Source organism: Capricornis sumatraensis, chromosome 5 (assembly GCF_032405125.1).
Source record: "Capricornis sumatraensis isolate serow.1 chromosome 5, serow.2, whole genome shotgun sequence".
Classification (NCBI taxonomy): Eukaryota; Metazoa; Chordata; class Mammalia; order Artiodactyla; family Bovidae; genus Capricornis; species Capricornis sumatraensis.
The window spans coordinates 81,337,676-81,357,210 of record NC_091073.1 but is presented as its reverse complement, the minus strand read 5'-3'; the positions used below and the strand labels follow the sequence as shown (position 1 = coordinate 81,357,210).

Sequence of the window (19,535 nt, the reverse complement as noted above, 5' to 3'; positions counted from 1 at the left end):
AGTCGGAGGTATCACCCCTTAGTCGGGCCGGGAAGAGGCAGAAGGTCGTCAGAAGTCGGGGTGCGGGGGCCGGGGAGGGTGTTGGGGATTTTGGGGGACCGGCGCTTTGGGGGTGGCGGCGCCATAAGCCTCCTGCTCGAACACCCGGCTCCCAGCTGCCTGGTCAGGGGTCCTCATCCTAGCCCGGTGCCTCCATCCAAGAGGTGAGCTGGCGCCGCAGCTCTTCACTGATTGGTCGGTCCTCGCACGTCGGTCTCCGTGGCAACCGCCTCCTGGCTCTATGGCAACCAGAGCCGGCAGGCAGGAGCGCATCAGGGAAAGCAGCCCCAGCGGAGCCTCAGGTTGACTGGTCCCCGGGGTTCCCCGCAGCTCAGTGCTGTCCCATCCTTCAGCTCTTGGGCAATGGAAGGAAAATGGAGAAGCTTGCCTTCCTCCATTCTCAGCAGACGTCCCTGCCACACCTCCCAAGGTTGCAAACCCTCCCTGAGCTTTCCAGAGATGCGCCCTTGCTTCCACACAGGCCCTCCTGCACTCAGATTCACCGAGCATCCGCCCCGTGCCAGGCTCTGGGAGACAGTTGAACATTGTCATCATCCCAGAGCTAGACGGGGGCGGGGGTAGGCAATCAGAACGGCCATTGTTGTGGGGGAGGCTCCTCATCCTCAATCTTCTGTTGGCTCTACCCCAGAGCCCATGGAGCCAGGGGCTGCCTGCTGGGCATCTCCCCAACACATCAGGCACCAGACCCATCATGTCCGTCCCAGTCTAAGCCTTGCATCTTGCATCCCTCTCAGTCGCTGGAAATCTGTCCATCTATCCACTGATGGGGAGCTCCTCTTCTTTGTCCCTTTTCTCCACACCCATCTTCATCCTCACCTCCTAAGAGTTTCTAAGTTGCCTCCTCCAGGGAATTCCCTAGTGGCCCAGTCACTAGGACTCAGTGCTTTCACTGCTGGGGCCTGGGTTCAATCCCTTGTGGGGGAACTAAGATCTCACAAGCTGTGTCATGGCCAACAACAACAACAACAACAACAACAAAAACTTGCTTCTTCCTATGGCCTCTTTCTCATCGCCTTAGCTGAGTCCTTCATAAATCTTCACCGTTCTGCTAACCTCTACCACTTGGCCAACAGCACTGACATTCGAGAAAACAGAAGGCTTTCATCAGTGCCTGAGTAGCTTCCCTTTTGGACAGGATGACACAAGTTTGTCTCTCTGCTCCTCCTAACCAATAAAAATATGGGAAATTAGAGACCACCAGAACTGAACTAAGACAAAAAGAGAAAGGTGAGCTGGGGAGAGACCCCAGGATTGGAGGAACAGCAGAGCAGCCTACTCAACAGAAGGGGACCCAAGCCTGGCATTTCCTGTCACCACCAGCTACTACGTACTGGGAGGACCAGGCATTCACCCTCATATGAACTGGAGCTTGTGACAACTCTAGGGAGTGTGGCAGAACTGATACTGAAAATCAAGGGGAAGCCTCCTGATAAGGGGCCAAGGGATGCCATTCCTCCCCACCTCATGCATCCCCTCTCTGGCTCTTGCCCGCCCGCCCCCCGAGTCTCTGGAGGGTGGGGGCCACTGGCAAAGGAAATTGCACCACAGCAGGTTTTCAGCCCAGCAAGCTGGGTTCCCCCCTGACCCCACCTCAAAGGCACAGGATTGTCCAGCACAGGAAGTGCCTCATATCCATTCAAGAGCACCAGCAGAGCCCAGTGGCAGGAGACCAACAGTGCTGTGAGGCATGAGAACCACAGGCCATGTAGCCCAGGACTGCAGCCTGACCCAAACAGGCTGGCTGCTTGCTAAAATTTGAACATGATAGCCTATCTGGGGTACGTTTTTTAAAAAAAACCACCCATCAAACCAGGAAAATCACGGACAAACCCAACAATAAGGAAAATTACAACGAGAATAAGAAAAATGTTAAGAAACACAGAACTGAAGTGAATGAAAATACAAATATTAAATTATGTGGTCTGCAGATAGAAATGCTGAGAGGGATATTTATAGCACGTTGGAAGAGAGGAAAGGACTCAAATCAATCATCAAAGTTCCTACCTCAGGGAACTAGGAAAAGGACAAAATCAACTATACTCAGCAATAAGAAGGAAATAGAGCCAAGAGCAGAAATCAATGAAACGGAAAACAGGAAAACAGTGGAAGAAATCAGTGAAACAAACGAATAGTTCTTTGAGAAATCAGTAAAATTGCAAGATGGACCAAAATAGAGACAACACAAATGACCAGTATGCCATGGGGGCTATGATGGTTAATTTTGTGTCAACTTGACTGGGCTTAGCGATGCCCAGATAGTGGATTAAATGCTGTTTCTGGGTGTGTGCAAGGGCATCTCTGGAGATGAGCATGACTCAGTAGACTGACTGAAGAGATTTGGTCTCACCAGTGCAGGGTGGATACCAACCAATCTGTTGGTGGGGGAAGGGTGGGTAGGGGCAGAGAAAAACAAAAAGGCGAAGTGTGAATTCACTCTCTTGAGCTGGGGTGTCCACCTCTGACCCTGGAACATTGGAGCTCCTGGTTCTCGTCTTTGGCCTCCAGGGCTGACACCAGTGGCGCCACAGCCCCGCCTGCCACCCCTCCCCATCCTCGGGTCTTTGCACTTGAACTGAATTTATACCAGTGGCTATGGCTTTCCTGGTTCTCCACCTTGAGAACAGCAAATTGTGGAACTCCTTGGTCTCTGTAACTGCAGAGCCAATTCCTATAATAAATCTCTCATGTTTCTCTCTCATATATTGTTGGTTTTCTCTGGAGAATGCTAATAACAGGGCTAACACTCTGGAGCCTGAAGACATTACAAGGATACTAAGGGAATGCTACAAATTTAATGCTCATAAATTCAAAAACTTTGAAGAAATGGACAATTACTTGAAAATTAAAATCTACCAAAAATTCAAACAAGATGAAATAGGTAACACGAATAATCCTAAAACCATGAAAGAAACTGAATCTGTAACTTAAAAAAGCTTCCCCCAAGAAGTCTTCAGGCCCAGATAGTTTTATTTGAGTTCTATGAAGTATTTAAAGTAGTTCAGTTCAGTCAGTCATGTCTGACTTTTTGCAACCCCACGGACTGTAGCACACCAGACTTCCCCGTTCATCACCAGCTCCTGAAGCTTGCTTAAACTCATGTTTAAATGAGTAGTTAATTCTGATTTAAAGTAGAATTAACATCAATTTTGGACAATCTCTTTCACCCAAATTTGGAACTTTTTGTTTCAAAGGACACCATCAATAAAGTGGAAACACAGTCCACAAAATGGGAGAAAGTATTTGCAAGTCCTTGCAAGTCCTCTATCTGGTAACAGACTTGTTTCTAAATATATAAAGAACTCTTACAACATAGTAAGACAGACTAGTTAAAAACTGGACAAAGGGTCTGAACAGGTATGTCTCCAAAAATTACATGTAAATAGGCCATAGGCATGTGAAGACACCATTAGTTATCATGGAAAAGTTAAAATCAAAGGCATGGTGAGATACCACCTCACACCCACCAAGATGACTAGAAGTCAGGTTAAGTGCTTCACATCCCTAGCCTTTAGGCAAATGCAAGTGAAAAGATGACTCCACACCCATCCAAACCGCTCCGGGAATCCTTGAGAACACCATAGGCTGGCAGGGATGTGAACTTCACTGCTTCCCACTGCTGGTGGGAATGTAACATGGCACAGCACCTTTGGAAAATGCGGTGGCAGTTTCTTAAACAGCATATAAATCCCATATGACCCAGCAGCTGTACTCAGGCACTTATCCCAGAGAAATGAAAACTTGGGTTTACACAAACACCCACACATGGGACTGAACCACAGTCTAACAGCAATAACAAGGACCTACTGGATTAAACTGCAGAGAACTGTGCCTGTGAAAAAACCCAATTTCCAAACTTCATAGACTGGATCATTCCTGTACGGAACATTCTCGAAGTAACAGAATAAAAGTGGAGGACGTGTTGGTGGCTGCCAGTCGGCTCAAAGCCAAGGGGGTAGGCATGAACATAAAGCGCAACATGACGGGTCCTGGTGGTGATCCAAGCGTCCTGCGCATGGACTCTTGTTCTTGGCAGTCAGTATCCTGGTGAGACATGTGCCCGTCACCTTTGAGCAAACCAACAGAGGGCACAGGGGACACTGTAGCTTCTTTCAGCTGCAGGGAATCTGTCAAAGTATCTCAACTACAAGCCACAGATCCTGAATGGTGAACACGAGCTTTGTGGGTGCCCCCGAACCTGGCTTGGCACCCCTGATGCTTGTCCACGCTGGCCCTTCACTTTGGTACACCCTTCCCCACTCCCTCACCTTGTCTGGGCTCTGAGTCACTGGCTTCAAAAAGCCATCTCGGCTGTTCTGTTCTCTGGGCCAAGAACCTCAGCCAGCCTGTGTGCCGAGTGCCAAGCACCCACATCCTGCGAGCTGTTCTACAGCTCCTCCTCTAATCCAAAGCTTGTGTGATTCACTTTCTGAGGGACCACTCTGGAGGGAGTGGGCATCAGTTGAGAGGGGGGCCCAGAGAAGCCAGGTGGCCCTTCTCTGCTCAGCTCCACAGCAAAGTCTCTTGTGATGGACTAGAAGCTGGAAAGCCTTTTTTTGGCCTTGGTACTTGGCTTGTGGGATCTTAGTTCTCCAACCAGGGACTGAACCTGGGTCCCCAGCAGTGGAAGCAAGGAGTCCTAACCCTTACACTGCTGGGGAAGTCTGCTGGCGCTGCTGCTGATGTGAAGGGGGCTCTGGGCTCCGGGGAAGTCTTGGTGGCACTGCTGCTGATGTGGTGAAGGGGGCTCCGGGATCCTTAGGCAGATGGCTGCCACAGCGGCGGCACACCACGGCACTCCGGCCCAGGTGTGAGGACAGTAAGGGGTCTCTCTGGCCCTGCAGTGTCAGTCAAGTACATGCATCTCTTCTTCTCAGAGCCAGCGCCTCCTGAGGGGCTGCACTTACACCACCTGGCAGCACAGGCCGTCAGGGTGCCCCTCTCACCTAAGACCACTGGATGGGAGGGGACCTCCCAGGATGCCACGCACTGAAAACCCAACTGGCTTCCCCTGGGAAGGTCCTCACTTGCTGATGTTCAGAACTCCAGGACTCAGCCCGTACGGGGGCTGACTGTGGGCTTCTGAGCAACAGGCCAGCCGTGCACGAATGTCTATGAGAGGGATCCTCTGTGGGTGGCAGAGAAACCAGGATAGTCAGGCAGTTGATGAAGAATTTATTACTCATGAGAGAATGACCTGCTACTCAGAGATGCTGGCCACCGGCCCACTTCCCCACTTCCAAGGCCAATGTCCTGCACTGAGGTCTGTCCTGGAGCGTGCCACCTCTTGCCCACCCAGTGCCCATGGCTAGGCCTCTGGAGAAGTCCGGCCCCCTGGGCACATAGTCCTTGCTATGGGACAGGTCATTTGGCCAGCTCCTCTGCCACTGCTTTGCGCATCTTGTCCTTGAGATAGGCGCTCTTCTGCCATTCAGACTTGAGTTCCATCCACTCATAGTATGGGACCTGGGAAAGGCAGTGGAAATGAGTCAGGGCAGGTGCAGAGCCCCGTCATGCCCCCTGCCCTGCACATCACACCCCTAGCCCCCAAATCCTGAAGGAAGACGCCTATAGAGCTAGAGCAGAATGGGTGGGAAAGAGACCCCCACTTGGTTAGTGCTCAGAGCTGCAAAGGCCCATGAATAAACGGGACCAAGGGTGGCTTCAAGATTTTAAAAGCTGTATCAAAAGCAAAATAAAACACTCAAAAATGAGTCACTTGTGTATTTTCTGGCCCCATACAAGACAGCCTGCTCTCCGGTGCAGATGTCTCCACAGTGAGAACCTGGGACCAGGCCCGGGGCCGGCCCTCAGCACAGAGCCCCGTGTGAGGCACAGGCCAGCATGAGGCCCTGGGCACTGGGTCTGTCTTACCTCTTCCTCTCAGAAACCCTGGCTGTGGAGATGCGAACAGCATCAGATACTTAAAAGCTGTGTGACGTTGGGAGAAACCTAACACCCTTCTAAGTTCCTATTTTCTCATGTGTGAAGGGGGAACCCCAACACGGGCGACCTCAAGAGCTGGGGTCTGACACTGGCTCCCATCAGCCAGCTGGGACTAGCAGATACTCACGTCGACCAGCAGGAAGCCAGCGGCCAGCAGGTGGCGCCGGGCCAGCACGAAGCGCCCCAGCAAGTCTTTGCTTCGGCTGTTGAAGTTGGGGAACTCCCAGCGAAGGAAGGCTAGCCTGGAGGGCCAGACGGGGTGGTGTGAAGGAGGGAAAAGGGAATTCCAGAACCAAATGCACACGGCCCCCAAGGGTGGCATGGCCACCTACCTCTTGGCCCCAGGGGGGAGTGGCTGGCTGCCAGAGGTGGGTGCGAGATGGGGCGCCACAAAGTCCCTCAGGGGCAGAAGCTGGCTCTCGGTGTCGAGCAGTACCTCAGCATCTGAGGAGGACAAAGAATGAAAATGTGGTGGGGGCTATCCCTCAGAGATCAACGGGGCTCATAGCCCCTGCCCTTACGATGGATGAACAGACGGGATTGTGGGGAGGGAAGGGGACGATGGGTCCTCACCCAGAACCCAGCCATACTGCGTGGCCACCATGAAGCTGCCCTTGTCGGCACTCCCCAGTAGCCCCTTCAACGTCTCCTGCAGCTCCTTCTGCAACGGGGTCATCTTATGTTCAAGGGCCGAGGGGCTGGGGACCAAGGCTGAGGTAGGCAGAAGCGGTCCCGTGTACTCGGGGTGCTCCAGCTGGGCAGTGGCACTGATATGCAACAGCTTCTGGAAGGTGCTTTGATCCTTTGGGGACTTGCCAGCTAAGGGGAGATGATGGAGTGAGAAAAGAGGCTCAGGAGGACCGGGATGGAGGGACACAGGGGCCAGGTGGGAGAGTCGGCGGCCCCCTCCCCAACACCCAAGTCTCACCCTGGACTCTGGGTCAGGAGCAGCAGAAAGAAGGTCTGCCGGTCACCCACTAGGAGTGGACAGAGAAGGAGCAGATGCTGGGTGCGCCCTGGCCTGGCCCATCTCCCCAGTGCTGAGCGGAGCCCAGGGCTGACAAACAGGCAGCCTTCCCAGCTGCAGTGGTCCCTGGGTGAGGTGGGGGAGGGGGCACGCGCAGTGGGCTTGCCATCACTCAGGAGAGGGAGGGATGCCCCCCGCCGCTCACCTAGAAACTGGGCGTGAAATTCAGGGCGGAGCACAGCCTGCAGCTCGGCCTCCCGCACCTGCTGCAGCACACACAGGGCCCACACCACGTCCACCTGCAGGGCTGGCTCCAGGCCCAACAGCTTTGACCCCAGCTTCTCATGCACCTGGGCGAGGACAGTGCAGGGTGGGGAAAGCAGGTTCTGCTTAGTGGCTAGAGGCATCCCTGGGTGGGCAGCAGCTGGAGCTGCCCTATGACCTGGACGTGCTGAGGCCCAAGGGGGTGAGGAGAGTAACCTTGGCCGAGGCACTCTTGGTCAGGTTTGGGGGACCCTTGGTGGCAGGTACCAGAAACCCTCCTCATCCCTTAGGCCCAATCTGGACAGCAGCTGGACTACCCCTACTGCCTCTTCCTCCCACCCACTAGCAAGAACCTATGCACAAAACCGTGCCACCAGCACAGGGGAGGTGTTTCTGGACCCAAGAGCTAGAGATTATGAAAGGGGAAGCAGCTGGCTGGCTGGGGGAACACCCACTGTGGGGGCCCGGGGTCATACCCAGTTCACTCATAGGATGCTCTCACCCCGGCAACTGCATTGAGTCTCTGAGCCCCAACAGGGCATTAAGGGAACACCAGGAAGTAAGATAGCTCGACGTTTCCCCGGTGGCTCAAAGAGTAAAGAATCTGATTGCAATATGGGAGCTCCAGGTTTGATCCCTGGGTCGGGAAGATTCCCTAGAGAAGGGCATGGCAACCCATTCTAGTATTCTTGCCTGGAGAATTTCATGGACAGAGGAGCCTTGTGGGCTACAGTCTATGGGGTCACAAAGAGCTGGACATGACTGAGAGACTAACACACACATAGGAAGTAAGCACAGGGGCCCCCCAGGCCCACTGCCAGTGAGCCACTGGACGCCTTTCTGGTCCTTGGCGGCCATGCTGGCTCTCGCCTGTCCCCAGACAACCCCTGGGATGTATGGCTCCAGCTGGCTCCTTCCACACTCCCACCAGGCTTTCTTCATTTCTGCCTCCCCACCTAGGTCTCCTCAGCACAAATCCGGTCTCTTTCCTCCCTCCTGCTCAGTCCCAAGCTGCTCCAAGCATAGCAGTAGAGGGTGTGAAGACTGTACCAGGCTGAAGAATGGATCCTCCCGTTCTGGGCGGAAGTTCACACGGGCGAAAGCCAGGAGCATGTTGCACAAGTGTGGCAGAGTGATGCTCTGGGCTCTGTCCAAGACGTGCTGGGCCAATCAGGGAGGACAGAAAGGCAGGATGAGAGGGGCCTGGTAGAAAGCGGACCTAGCCCTCCCCCAGAACCCATGAGCTCCCAGCCCAAAGGGGTAATTTACACAGGGCAATGGGCAGAGGGCTAGCCCCTGTCCCCTGCCAAGGCAACATACACACATAATAGGCCCCTGACAACAGCTTCAGAGACACTCTTCAGCCTACAGACACGGCTTCAACCTGCTGCACCTAGACCTCAATGCAAACATCCTTTCTTCACAACTCCATTTTGCAGCTCTTGGAAGTTTAGGGAGAGTTTTGAGTGGATTCTAGGCCTTGCTCCCTGTCCTGCTCCCTGCACAGTCACCCAAAGACACATACAGTCTGTCACCTACAAAGTTTGGTGAAAGAATGAAAGGGTTTCAACTACGCTTTCTTTCACAACTGAGTCATATTGCTTCTCTCCAAAGAAACTGGAGTAAGGACTCCGTTATCTGCCACTAGAAAGTGTTCTAGACTGGCTGGGCCTCCCTGATGAAATGCCCAGGGAGCATGCCTAAGCAGGGGGTCAGGCAAGGAGGGCCCTCAGAACCCAGGCCTCACGCCTGCACCCCAGCTCACCTGGACGAAGGCCTCAAACAGGGGCAGGTTGAGCCACTTAAGGAAGGCGAAGGACTTGGTGCAGCGGGCTACCTCGCTGGACGTCATGCTTGGCGTGTGGGGCAGCAAATCAGCTGCCAGGCGCTGGAACACCTGGGTCTGGTGGAAGCCGAGTTTGCCTTGGGGACAGAGCCTGAGATTTAACTGGTGAGAAGTGGCAGGCCGCGCCCTCACGTGCACCCCACCACCCATCCCGGTCTTAAGGAGTAAGAGCTTGGTGTCTGTAACCAAATTTATCCCTGAGGCCTAGCACAGAGGATCAGGGCCCATGAGTCACAGTGTTTCTGTAGCAGCCTTTTGGGCCAGTGCCTGCCATGGGTGAGGTAGGCACCGAATTTGACACAGCTGCAGCCAGAACCCTCCCCCTCCCAGCCTCACTCCCCGTGCACAGGGCTCACCATAGGCATAGGCCAGGTCCAGGAGGATGCTTTTAGTCAGGGGGAAGGGCTTCTGGACCAGGTGGTAAGAGATGGCCCGCAGCAAGGGTACCGATCTCCGGTTCTGAGCTGCCAATGTCACCAGCACCTTCCGCAGCTCCTCAGGGCCAAACTGCTCCACCAGCTCCAGGCACTGTCAACCATAGCCGGCAGGGGTCAGCTTGATGGCCCGAGGGCCAGGGGTCCCATGCAGTGCAGGCCCTGCGAGATAGCAACTAGGCCTGAGCTTACTAAACATAGGTCCCATCTGTGCAGGGCCTGCCTCTGCTCCTACCCCAGGGAGTCCCCAGACTGGGTATACCGTGTCCGTAGCCAAACTTATCCCCAGGTCCCAGGGCAGGGGACCCAGGGCCCATGAGCTGCGGAGTTTGCTGTGGCAGTCATCCGGGCCAGCCCCTGCTACCACGGGAACAGGGCTGAATTTGACTAGACTGCAGGGCTGAGGCAGGGGTAGAGCAGGGGGCAGCAGGCATGATGTCTCTAGGAAGCACTAACCAAAGCTGAGCCAGTGGGGCGGCTGAGGCCACACTTCAGGAGCTGCTGGCCGTGCTGTTTCCAGGTCATGTGCAAGATGCAATTTTGGAGGAACTAAAATTTTGTTCAGGCTCTGCAACCCCTTGGATCCTTGAAGGAACCACTGGGCACAAAGTGCTGCCTGCAGCTACCTAAAATGCCAGTCCTGCCAGTGCCATGCCCCAGACTATGGTCAGAAGCCACAAGGCTCTTGTCCCTTAGTACCTTGTCCTCCAGGCGGTTCATCAGAGACTCCGAGAGATGCCCAGTTTTCATCATCATGGCCACCACCGTGCGTCTGTCTTCAATTTCTGCCCAGCGCCGCTCGAGGTGCACAAGCAGTTCAGCCAGCAGCTCCCGGGAGCCCTGCTCCTGCATGTAGGTGGCGCTGGACTCGGCCAGGAAGGCCAGATGCTTGTACTTGAGCCTGCGCATGCGCCAGCGGACCTCCTGCTCCACTGACCGCAGGTCCTTGGAGGTGGCGGGGAGCCCCAGTGTGTAGAGGCTCCGGAGCAGCTTCACGAGGGTCCCATGCCAGACTACAGTTATCTAGGTGGGGGGTGGGGTGGGGCGGGAGAGACACACAGGCAAAGTCACACTTGGGACCTTATTGATCCTGTCATAGAGCAGGCCAAGGCTCTGAGCTGGAGCCTGCCTCCCGAGAACTGGTTATTTTAATGTAGGCATTTCTACTGGGCACACCAGGAGGCTCCTTAATAGCCTGTCTGGGCCTGTTTTCTGCCCACAGTGCTCACCCCGCCTCCAGCTTCATTTCTGAACAAGGGTGACTGCCAGGAGCCAGCGTGAGGAATTCCACCCGTGACAAGGTCATGCGGCAGAGCTCTGATGGCAAGGCTAATCAGACCTCAGGTTTTCCCCCTGGAATTTCCTGAGCATCCACCACCCCCCCCTCAAAAATAAGAATCTGCCTGCTTTTCGACTCTTCTAATATTCTCTGGAAAAAGTCAAATCAGGGCGTTAGCCTTCTGCGTTTGAAAGGGATGTTTCAGTTAAACCCCTCTGATAGCTCTCTAGCTTGCCTAACAGGTTCCCCCGGACCTCTTACAGCTTGTGAACTGCTTACAGCCCCCCAACCGCAAGAGGCACAGAGCTTAAAGCATCTTAAGATACAGAGCCTTTTCTAAGAGCTAAAAATCATATCGGTGACGGGTTTTCACTGTTGACTCAATGACTGCCGCCAGGCCTCCATATTCTTTATCTTTTAGGCACCTGGGAGGATGTTAATCAATGTAAACAGGATATGGAAAAAGATATATAGTAGTTTTGATGTTAGCAACACTAGACTTTTGAGTTAATTACTTCTTTTATTATATATCACTGCACTCCTCTTGTGTCCTTGCTATGTAAGAATGTAACTTTATTTAGTGCTTTCTGAGAGTGGCACCAGACTTTGGGAAGATCAACACAAATAAGTCTTCTAGTTAACAAACCCTTATTAGAAAAAAGGCTGTAAAATGTTAATTGGCCCCTTTTCGGCCAGAAGATAATGTAAATCACCTAAGACTTGTGTATACAATTAGGTATGCAGAGAGAAAAGCCTGGTTTTGATAAGAGTCTGGACTGCTAACGCTGCATTACTTTGTGTTATCCATTGATCTCCATGTTTTATCGAAAGTATAAAAGGCCTTCTGAACAATAGAGGACGGGGCCAGTCGCTGGACTGGTTTCCCCCGTGTCTCCTCTTTACTCTAATTTCAGGCTGAATTCCCATCTGGAGCGGGGCAGCTCACCATGTCTACTTACTTGTCCCGGCTTTTAAGATCCACGCGAAGGGGAGCCCAAGGCGGGGCACCCTCTGATATTCAAGTGGGTGCCGGTGGCCCAACGTAGATGGTGCAAGCTCCTTGTCTGGAACTTTATTGGCCTTCCCCATAAGCCAAGTTATTCAGCCTTCTTTCTCCACTTAATTTTCCTACTACACTATTTCTTCCTAATCTAATCTTATATTAATAAATAAATAAGTTTTTTCCTCGCTGATGCTGTCCCCGCTTCGAATTCCCTGGATCCGCCAGGGCTGGACCCCGGCAGGTGACCCAGCCATTCCCTGCAGGGTGTGCTTCCAGACCTCAAAGAAACACGAGGAGCCTTCTGGCCCAGACCCTAGCCTCAGGGAAGGCAGCATGTGGTAAATGAGAATGGCTCTGTTGTCTGCTATGCTAAGGCTGTTAACTCTGCCACTCTTCAAGTCTCCAGACTCTTCTGTGAAATGAGGCTGCACTGCCAAGACAGGGAACTGAAATCATACACATGAGGTGAGGGGCAAACAGAAAAGCAGTTGTGTGAAGGGCTGGGCAGAAGGAGAAAAGTATGGGGATTCCCCAGCAGGGCAGTGGTTAGGACTCCAGCCTTTTACTGGTAGGGTCCTGGGTTCAATCCCCGGTGGGGGATCAACAATCCCACAAGCCAAGGTATGGAGGAAAAAAGAAAAATAGGAATTTGATCTCAGCATCACATGAGCCTTCAGTGACTTCTGCTGTTTCTGCAGAATTCCCAGACAGTAGGATTCTTTAAAAGAAAGCATGATCAGTTTATATTTCTAAATCCTGGTTCATTATTGGCTTGTAATTTTGCTACAATGTTTAGTCTGTCTCTAAAGCTTTTGCGTAAAAGGTTTAATAAATAACGACTAGAATGACAGTCTCAGAACAAGAAGGGATCTAATTAAGATAATTTATATGAGCTATATTCTCAGTAAGAAAAAAATCTGTACCGTGATCCCAACACACGGGCTCACAGTACAGATCTGTTTCTTAACTGAAGACAAAAACTTCCATGAAACAATACTTCTCTTACTATCTGTGAACTGTTTCCAATATTACTCTATTTCCACATCTACTATACTCTCATAACCTGCAGCTGAAAAAACTCATTTAACTCGACCCCTCCCTTGAGCTGAGTCTCCTCGTCATCCCTGACAAGCGGTCATGGCCTTGCCTTTCCAGAGCAGCCAGGGTGAGAGTCTGTACCTCTTTTCTGTGTCACAGGCCCTTCGGGTCCAGCAGACCCCAGGGTGCCTGAAGTCTGCATGGAGTCCTTCTTCACACTGAACAGGAACTGGGTTGAGTTCTTCCTGTACCCACCCCTGCCACACGCAAGTCCCTTCTCTCCATGTTCCTCCTCTAAGGATCTGACTGGCTGGGATAACACCCACAGTCCGTTCAAGTTTCTGAGATCCTCTCCTAGTCACCATTCATCTCTTCCAGTTTCAAGAGTGTGTCCCACCAGCCAGACACAGAGGAGAGGCCATATCAGTCAAGACTGCACGGTGAGGGGGAGGCCCCTGATGCACTGAGAAAAACCAGGCTCAGTCCTTTGGTTTGTATTTCCTGTCTGGGCTGCCTGTAAGATGAGGACAGCAATATTCACTTAACAGAGCTGTCATGAGGATTAACAGAAGTGAAAGCACATGAAAGTATTCTGGAATCTATAAAATGAAAAAACACCACAGGATGTGGATGGACTAAGCACACAGCAGAGTTTCTGTCTACACTGGGAAAGAACTCCGTGGCCTCTGCTATATTCTGCTTGCTGAACCTGCAGAAAAGGCTCCAGAACCCACCTGGCTGTTGACAAGATGGAGAAGTTGCCAGAAGCGAGCATCCTGTATGAGTGTGGCTTTGTCTTTTGGCTTCTCAGAGAGCAGGCGAGAGAGCTGGATAAGCGCGAGGGCGGCGTGGTTCTGCTGCAGACAGTGACCACTGCCCAGGAGCTCCAGGAGCTCCTCAGGCTGGGTGGCTTTCTCGATGAGCTGCTCCACCTCCTGGTGCCCAGGATAGGGAGTAAACACCTGTTCCTTCTCCACAAGCTCTGACAAGGGACCTGGGAGGCGGGAGCTGGGCGAGGTAGCTGAGGAAGTCAGAGGCTTCTGGGTTCCCTGGGGGAGTCTCAGTTGGCCGACGGGGGACATAGCAGGGGCCAGGCGGGTGGCCTCCCGTAGGAGGCATGTGCATCGCCTCACCAGCCGAGCGGCCATGGTGGCCTGGGCGGCAGGGAGGGGAGCCTCCTAGCAGGTGACTCCAAAGCCCTGAAGAGAAAAAGGAGAGAGAAAGGGGTGGTGAAGGGGCAGTTCCCAGTTCACAAACATAACAGAAGAACCCGACAAACGCAAAGGAGCCACAGCCACATTCTCCATAGGCCAGCCCAAACTCCTCATGTTCCGAAGCAAAAATCTCAGAGGGCTTTTTGTTTCAGTACAGAATGTAACCCAGTACTGAAACTCAGGAGCATTACCGTCTGGACTGGAGGGCTTCTAGTCCTGGTTGTGGAATTACCTAGGGATGGTTCAACACTTCAGAACCCCAGGCCTGGTCCAAGACCTCCTGAGTAGGAGTTTCTGCAAGCAGGGTTTGAATAGCATTCCACCCACTCCCCCGCTCCCTTTTAAGTTTTAAAAGTACCCAGGATTAAAAAATTATTGGCTTACAGAGAAAATGAGACAGAATATTTTAAATTAGACTACTCCTAGAAAACCCTGGATATATAATCCATATATACATCCCACAGCTTCTGTGGATGTATTTTTAATAACTTTATAGATACATGAGTGAACCTTCCCAAACCAACTTGCACTATTACATCACTAACCTACTAAACATAGATACACCCCTTCTGAGAGCAAAATCCCTGAACCAATCATAAAAAGCAGTTCACAACATGGCGCAGAATTATTTGCCCAGTTTTACCTTTTCTTCCTCCCTGGAGCACACTCCCTCATTCTCAACAGGCCTTGCACTTTCATTACACCTGGGCAGGGCAGGGCAGGGCAGGGGAAGGCTTGCTGCCTCATTTTTTTTTTTTACCCGCCATCACAGGGCTCAGGAAATCACCCTCCATCTTTCCTCACTCAAATAAAACGTTACCTCCTCCCAAAATGTTACATACCCGATGCTACTGCTTTTTAACAACTCTGCCTCGCGCACTAGCGTGATTAAACGACCTACGTAAGGCAGACCACCGGCACACGATAAAAAGTTAACCCGGGCTCCCTTCTGCCAAAGCAGAGAGCGTGTTTGACCTTAGATTTCCCAGAACTTGGTCCAGAACATTTTAACATGAGCTGATTGTTGCAGCTGTAAAATGTTTAGACTCACTGTACACAAAACAAGAGGCTCAGGGAGGAGAAATATTGGCCCAAGGGCAACATCCACATACATCCAAAGCCCCAGCGGCGGGGAAGCACTGGAAACGATCCCTACTAAAGACAGTCCTACCAGCTAGTGAGGAAACGAGTTCAACTCAAATGGACTTAAGGATTCTTAACACCAAACCGGAAGTTCGGCCCTCAGACTTAGAAAAGAGAATCACCTTTACAAAGAGCACGCAGCGACCGCGCCGAGGGTCAGTGCGGGGATCGTAGGCCGTCACGCGGGACCTCAGAAAAGGGGCGCGTGCGCACGAGCGGGCACAGCTTTAAACCGGCCCCGGCCCCGGCCCCGGCCCCTGCCACCCACCCCGATCCACTGCGTCCCAGTGCGCCCTCCAGGTCTCCTCTCCCAGCCATGACCCCAAGTCTTCAGGACCCCCTTTCTCCCCTGGTCCCGATACGTACGGCGCCACCGCCGCCGCCGCCTCTATAGGGAGTTCCGCCGCTGACCTCCATGCGCCCCAGTACTGCCCTCAGTCCACGCTGCGCGGCGCGCTCGTTTACGTCACTCGGAGCGCCGCAGGAAGCGAGGCTCGCCGCCTGCCGCACGGCCGGAAGTCACTTCCGGTTCCTTTTTCCGGCCGGGTGCCATCTTTGCTGAGATCGGGAACTAGGTGGTGGGAAGTGAGTTGAGATGTGTTGAGCGATTTAGGAAAAAATGGAAGGGAGAAAAAACAGAAGTGTCCAGAAACGGAGGCTGGGGGGCTTGAGCGCCAGCCTTTGTTTAGTACTTAGCTTTCATAAAGCGTATAGAAGGCGACCCTTTGTCGTCTGTTGGCTCCCGCGGCCTATCGCCGCGCCTTCCTCGCCGGCCTCTAGGTCTCTATAAAGAAGCCCCGGCTTGTATACTGTCCAGGAGTGGGCTGGGGCTGGGCTGTGACTCGCTGGGGAGGCCTCTCAGCCTAGGTCTGCGGAAATGTAGGGCACCATTTGCCGAGATCTTGCAGTTTTTCCAAAAAAGAATGTAGGATTATGGAATCGTATGTGCAATCTCTTGGTTTTTAAGTGTTTACCTTTAATTACAAAAGTAACTGCGGGGTAAGCCAAGCAAGATATATTTGAGGTCTGTATGTGGACTTGATTAATTTTTTTTTCTTGGACAAATTTCTATTTCCATGGAATTAACTGCTTTTTGGGGGGTTGATTATCACAAATTCTCCAAATCCTTCACAGCATCAGAGTCGAAATCTCTCAAGATGTTCTGACACTTAAGATAGGTCACCAGGTTAATCTTACCGAAGGAGTCTCTTTTTTGAGGCTTTTTTTATGACCTCCAGTGTGGATTATCACCACTATGCTCTCAGCGCGGGTGTCGTCCTGGGATCTATCTCCCTTTACCATGTGCTTGGTTCCTTTTGCTTCCCATGATGCTTGCTCTCTTATTTCCTGTCCTTTACCTTATTTCTTGGTTTATGCCCTTGTTTGGGTGGAGCACATCCTCCAGTACTTCTACGAGAAGTGATTCCAAGGAGATTACGTTTCTAAAGGACTTGCAGGTCTAAAATGTATTTTTTGTATCCTGCCTGATTGGTAGTTCGACTGGGTACTGTATTTTAGAAATCATTTTCTGATTTTGTAGGCTTAGTCTGTGAGCCTCTAGCTTTCATGCTTCTGGTGTTTGTGAGAAGTCTAGAAATTGTATGTGAGATGTTTTGTTCACCTGCCCTCCTTTCCTTCCATCCGTTTTTTTTTTTTTTCCTTCCAAATTTCTAAAAGTTTGTATCTTCTCACTATGCCTAGGGTTCTGATATTTCACAGTGATGTTACTCGGTGTGAGTCTATGTCTTATTGACTGAGCACAAGAAGAGCCTTCAATCTAAAAACTCATTTTCTCAGTAGTGAAACTTGTTATATATTTTGTTGAATATTTCCTTTCCTCTGCTTTCACTCTTCTCTTTGAAACACCTGGATTTGAATATTGGCTTTTCTGGGCTGATACTTGGTTTTCTCTAGCTTTCTTGTTTTACCTCTTCTACTCTTTATCTGTTTATGTGTTTATGCGCTACATTCTTGGAGATTTCCTCAACTTCGGCTTCCAGCTCTTCTGAAAATTTGATTTCTGCTATCATACTTTTACTTTCCAAAAGCTCCTTTTTGGCTGTTGAATGTTCCTTTTTTATGGTATGTATCTTTTTTTGTTCTTTCATGATTACAGTATTTTATCTCAGGATTTTTGTGATAAGGATTTTTTCCTCCTAGCTTTTCTTCTCTCTGTAGTTGCTGTTCTTTTTTCCTTTTGTTGGTATTCATATTTGGTTTTTATCCTCAGATATCTACTTATATTTAAATACGGTAAGAAGGAACTGTCATCCTTTGCTGGTGGGAGTGCAAAAAAGTACAGCTACTTTCAAAGACAGTTTAGTAGTTTCTTAAAAAACAAAACATACTCTTACCGTGTTCTGTGAACTGAGTGTTTATGCCCGCCCCCGCCCCTTCAAATTCTTGCGTTGAAACCTATTGCCCATGATGATGGTATTAAGAGGTTGGGCCTTTGGGAGGTGATTAGGTAATGAGAGTGGTGGCTTTGTATTGGGATTGAGTTCTCTTACAAAAGAGACCTCAGAGAGCTCCCTTGCTCCTTCCACCGTGGAGAACATTGTGTGTGTGTGCGCACAGGTGCTCAGCTGTGTCTAACTATTTGCAACCCTATGGACTGTGTGTGTGTGTGTGTGTATGTATATGTATGTGCACAGGTACTCAGTTATGTCTGACTCTTTGCAACCCTGTGGACTGTAGCCCTCCAAGCTCCTCTATCCTTGAGATTTTCCAGGCAAGAATATTGGAGTGGGTTGTCATTTCCTCCTGAGGGGATCTTCCTGGTCTAGGGACTAAACCCGCTTCTCCCACATTGCCAGATTCTTTACTGCTGGGCCACTGGGGAAGCCCAGGAGAATCACAGTAAGTCTGCAATACAGACGAGAGCACTCACCCAACTGTGCTGATGCCTAATCTTGAACCTACAGCCTCCAGAACCATGATAAATAAATTATTGTTGTTTTTGGGCCGCAAAATGTATGGTATTTTTGTTACAGTGGCCCTAATGGACTAATACAATACAGCAACTGTGCTCCTTTTTATTTACGCAAAGGAGTTGAATACTTATATCCACACAGAAACCTGCACCTAGAAGCTTGCTAGATGTTTATAGCAAATTTATTCATAATTGTCCAAACTTGGAAGCAATCAAGATGTCCTTCAAGGACCTCTTTGGTGGTCCTGTGGCTAAGATTTTGCCCTCCCAATGTGGGGGCCCCAGTTTGATCCCTGGTCAGGGAACTATATCGCACATGCTGCAACCAGGACCTGGTACAAATAACTATTTTTTTAAAGTGCAGTGAAGTTGCTCAGTCGTGTCCGACTCTTTGTGATTCCGTGGACTGTAGCCCACCAGGCTCCTCCATCCATGGAATTTTCCAGGCAAGAGTATGGAGTGGGCTGCCATTTCCTTCTCCAGAGGATCTTCCCAACCCAAGGACTGAACCCAGGTCTCCCGCATTGCAGGCAGATGCTTTACTGTCTGAACCACCAAAGAGAGATCCTAAATAAACTGTGATAAATTCACACAGTGGAATGTTTTTCAGTGTTAAAAAGAAATGAACTATTAAACCATGAAAAAAAAAATGGAGGAAACTTAACATTCAAGTTACTAAGTAAGAGAAGCCAACCTGAAAAGGCTGTGTGCTGTATGATCCCAACTATAAGACATTCTGGGAAAGGCAGAATTATGGAGACAGTAAAAAGGCCAGTGGTTGAGGGGAAGGAGAGATAAATAGGTGGAGCACAGATTTTTAGGGCCCTCCAAATTGTCTGGTGGATACATGTTACATATTTGCCTAGCCCATAGAGTTCAACAATAAAAGTGACCCCTAATGTAAACTGGTTTGAATGATAATAATGTGTTGGTGTAGATTCATTGATAATAATACATGTATCACTCAAGAGGGTATGTGTGTGTATGTGTTTGAGGGCTATATGGGAACTCCTGTACTTTTCACTCAACAAACAATAGTAATTAGAAAAAAGGAATAAAAATCTGATTCACATAAGGATATACATGAATCTCAAATATGTTGAATCAAAAAAATAAAATGCAATAACCCGGTTTAAATATGGCCAAAAATTTTGAATTGACATTTCTCCAAAGAAAATACACGAATATCCATAAACAAATGAAAAGATTAGGAAATGCAAATGAAAATCACAACCACTTCATATCCATGTAGGATGGCTGAAGTGAAAAGCCCAGAAAATAACAAGTTCTGGTGAAGGTATGGAGAAATTGGAATATGCATACATTGTTGGTGGGTGTATAAGTGGTACAGCTTTGGAAAACAGTTTGGCATTTTCTCAAAACAGAATTACTGTGTGACTCCTTAGTATGTA

The 19,535-nt window shown here is 50.5% G+C and overlaps 1 protein-coding gene and 2 non-coding genes across 3 annotated transcripts; all 3 read right to left on the bottom strand.

Moving 5' to 3' along the window:
• Positions 1–5,245: 5,245 nt before the first annotated feature.
• Positions 5,246–15,631, bottom strand: TBRG4 (transforming growth factor beta regulator 4). The gene is made up of 11 exons (XM_068972879.1): positions 15,558–15,631; positions 13,569–14,033; positions 10,214–10,537; positions 9,437–9,608; positions 9,000–9,157; positions 8,285–8,395; positions 7,176–7,320; positions 6,577–6,822; positions 6,336–6,447; positions 6,131–6,245; positions 5,246–5,523 (listed from the first exon to the last, which is right to left on the bottom strand). The coding sequence occupies exons 2-11, from the start codon at positions 13,980–13,982 to the stop codon at positions 5,422–5,424; spliced, it is 1,899 nt and encodes a 632-aa protein (XP_068828980.1). The 5' UTR covers positions 13,983–14,033; positions 15,558–15,631; the 3' UTR covers positions 5,246–5,421.
• Positions 9,254–9,388, bottom strand: LOC138080487 (small nucleolar RNA SNORA5). Its single transcript, XR_011144951.1, has one exon. It is a non-coding gene; the product is annotated as a small nucleolar RNA SNORA5 (small nucleolar RNA).
• On the bottom strand, positions 9,776–9,911 carry LOC138080488 (small nucleolar RNA SNORA5). The gene has a single exon (XR_011144952.1). It is a non-coding gene; the product is annotated as a small nucleolar RNA SNORA5 (small nucleolar RNA).
• Positions 15,632–19,535: the final 3,904 nt, after the last annotated feature.

Coding starts and splice junctions, on each gene's coding strand:
- TBRG4 (XM_068972879.1), bottom strand. CDS start 13,982: ATGGCCGCTCGGCTGGTGAGGCGATGCACATGCCTCCTACGGGAGGCC. Junction 8,396..8,999: donor TGTTTGAGGCCTTCGTCCAG/GTGAGCTGGGGT, acceptor TGATTGGCCCAG/CACGTCTTGGACAGAGCCCA. Junction 7,321..8,284: donor AGGATCCATTCTTCAGCCTG/GTACAGTCTTCA, acceptor GTCCTCGCCCAG/GTGCATGAGAAGCTGGGGTC.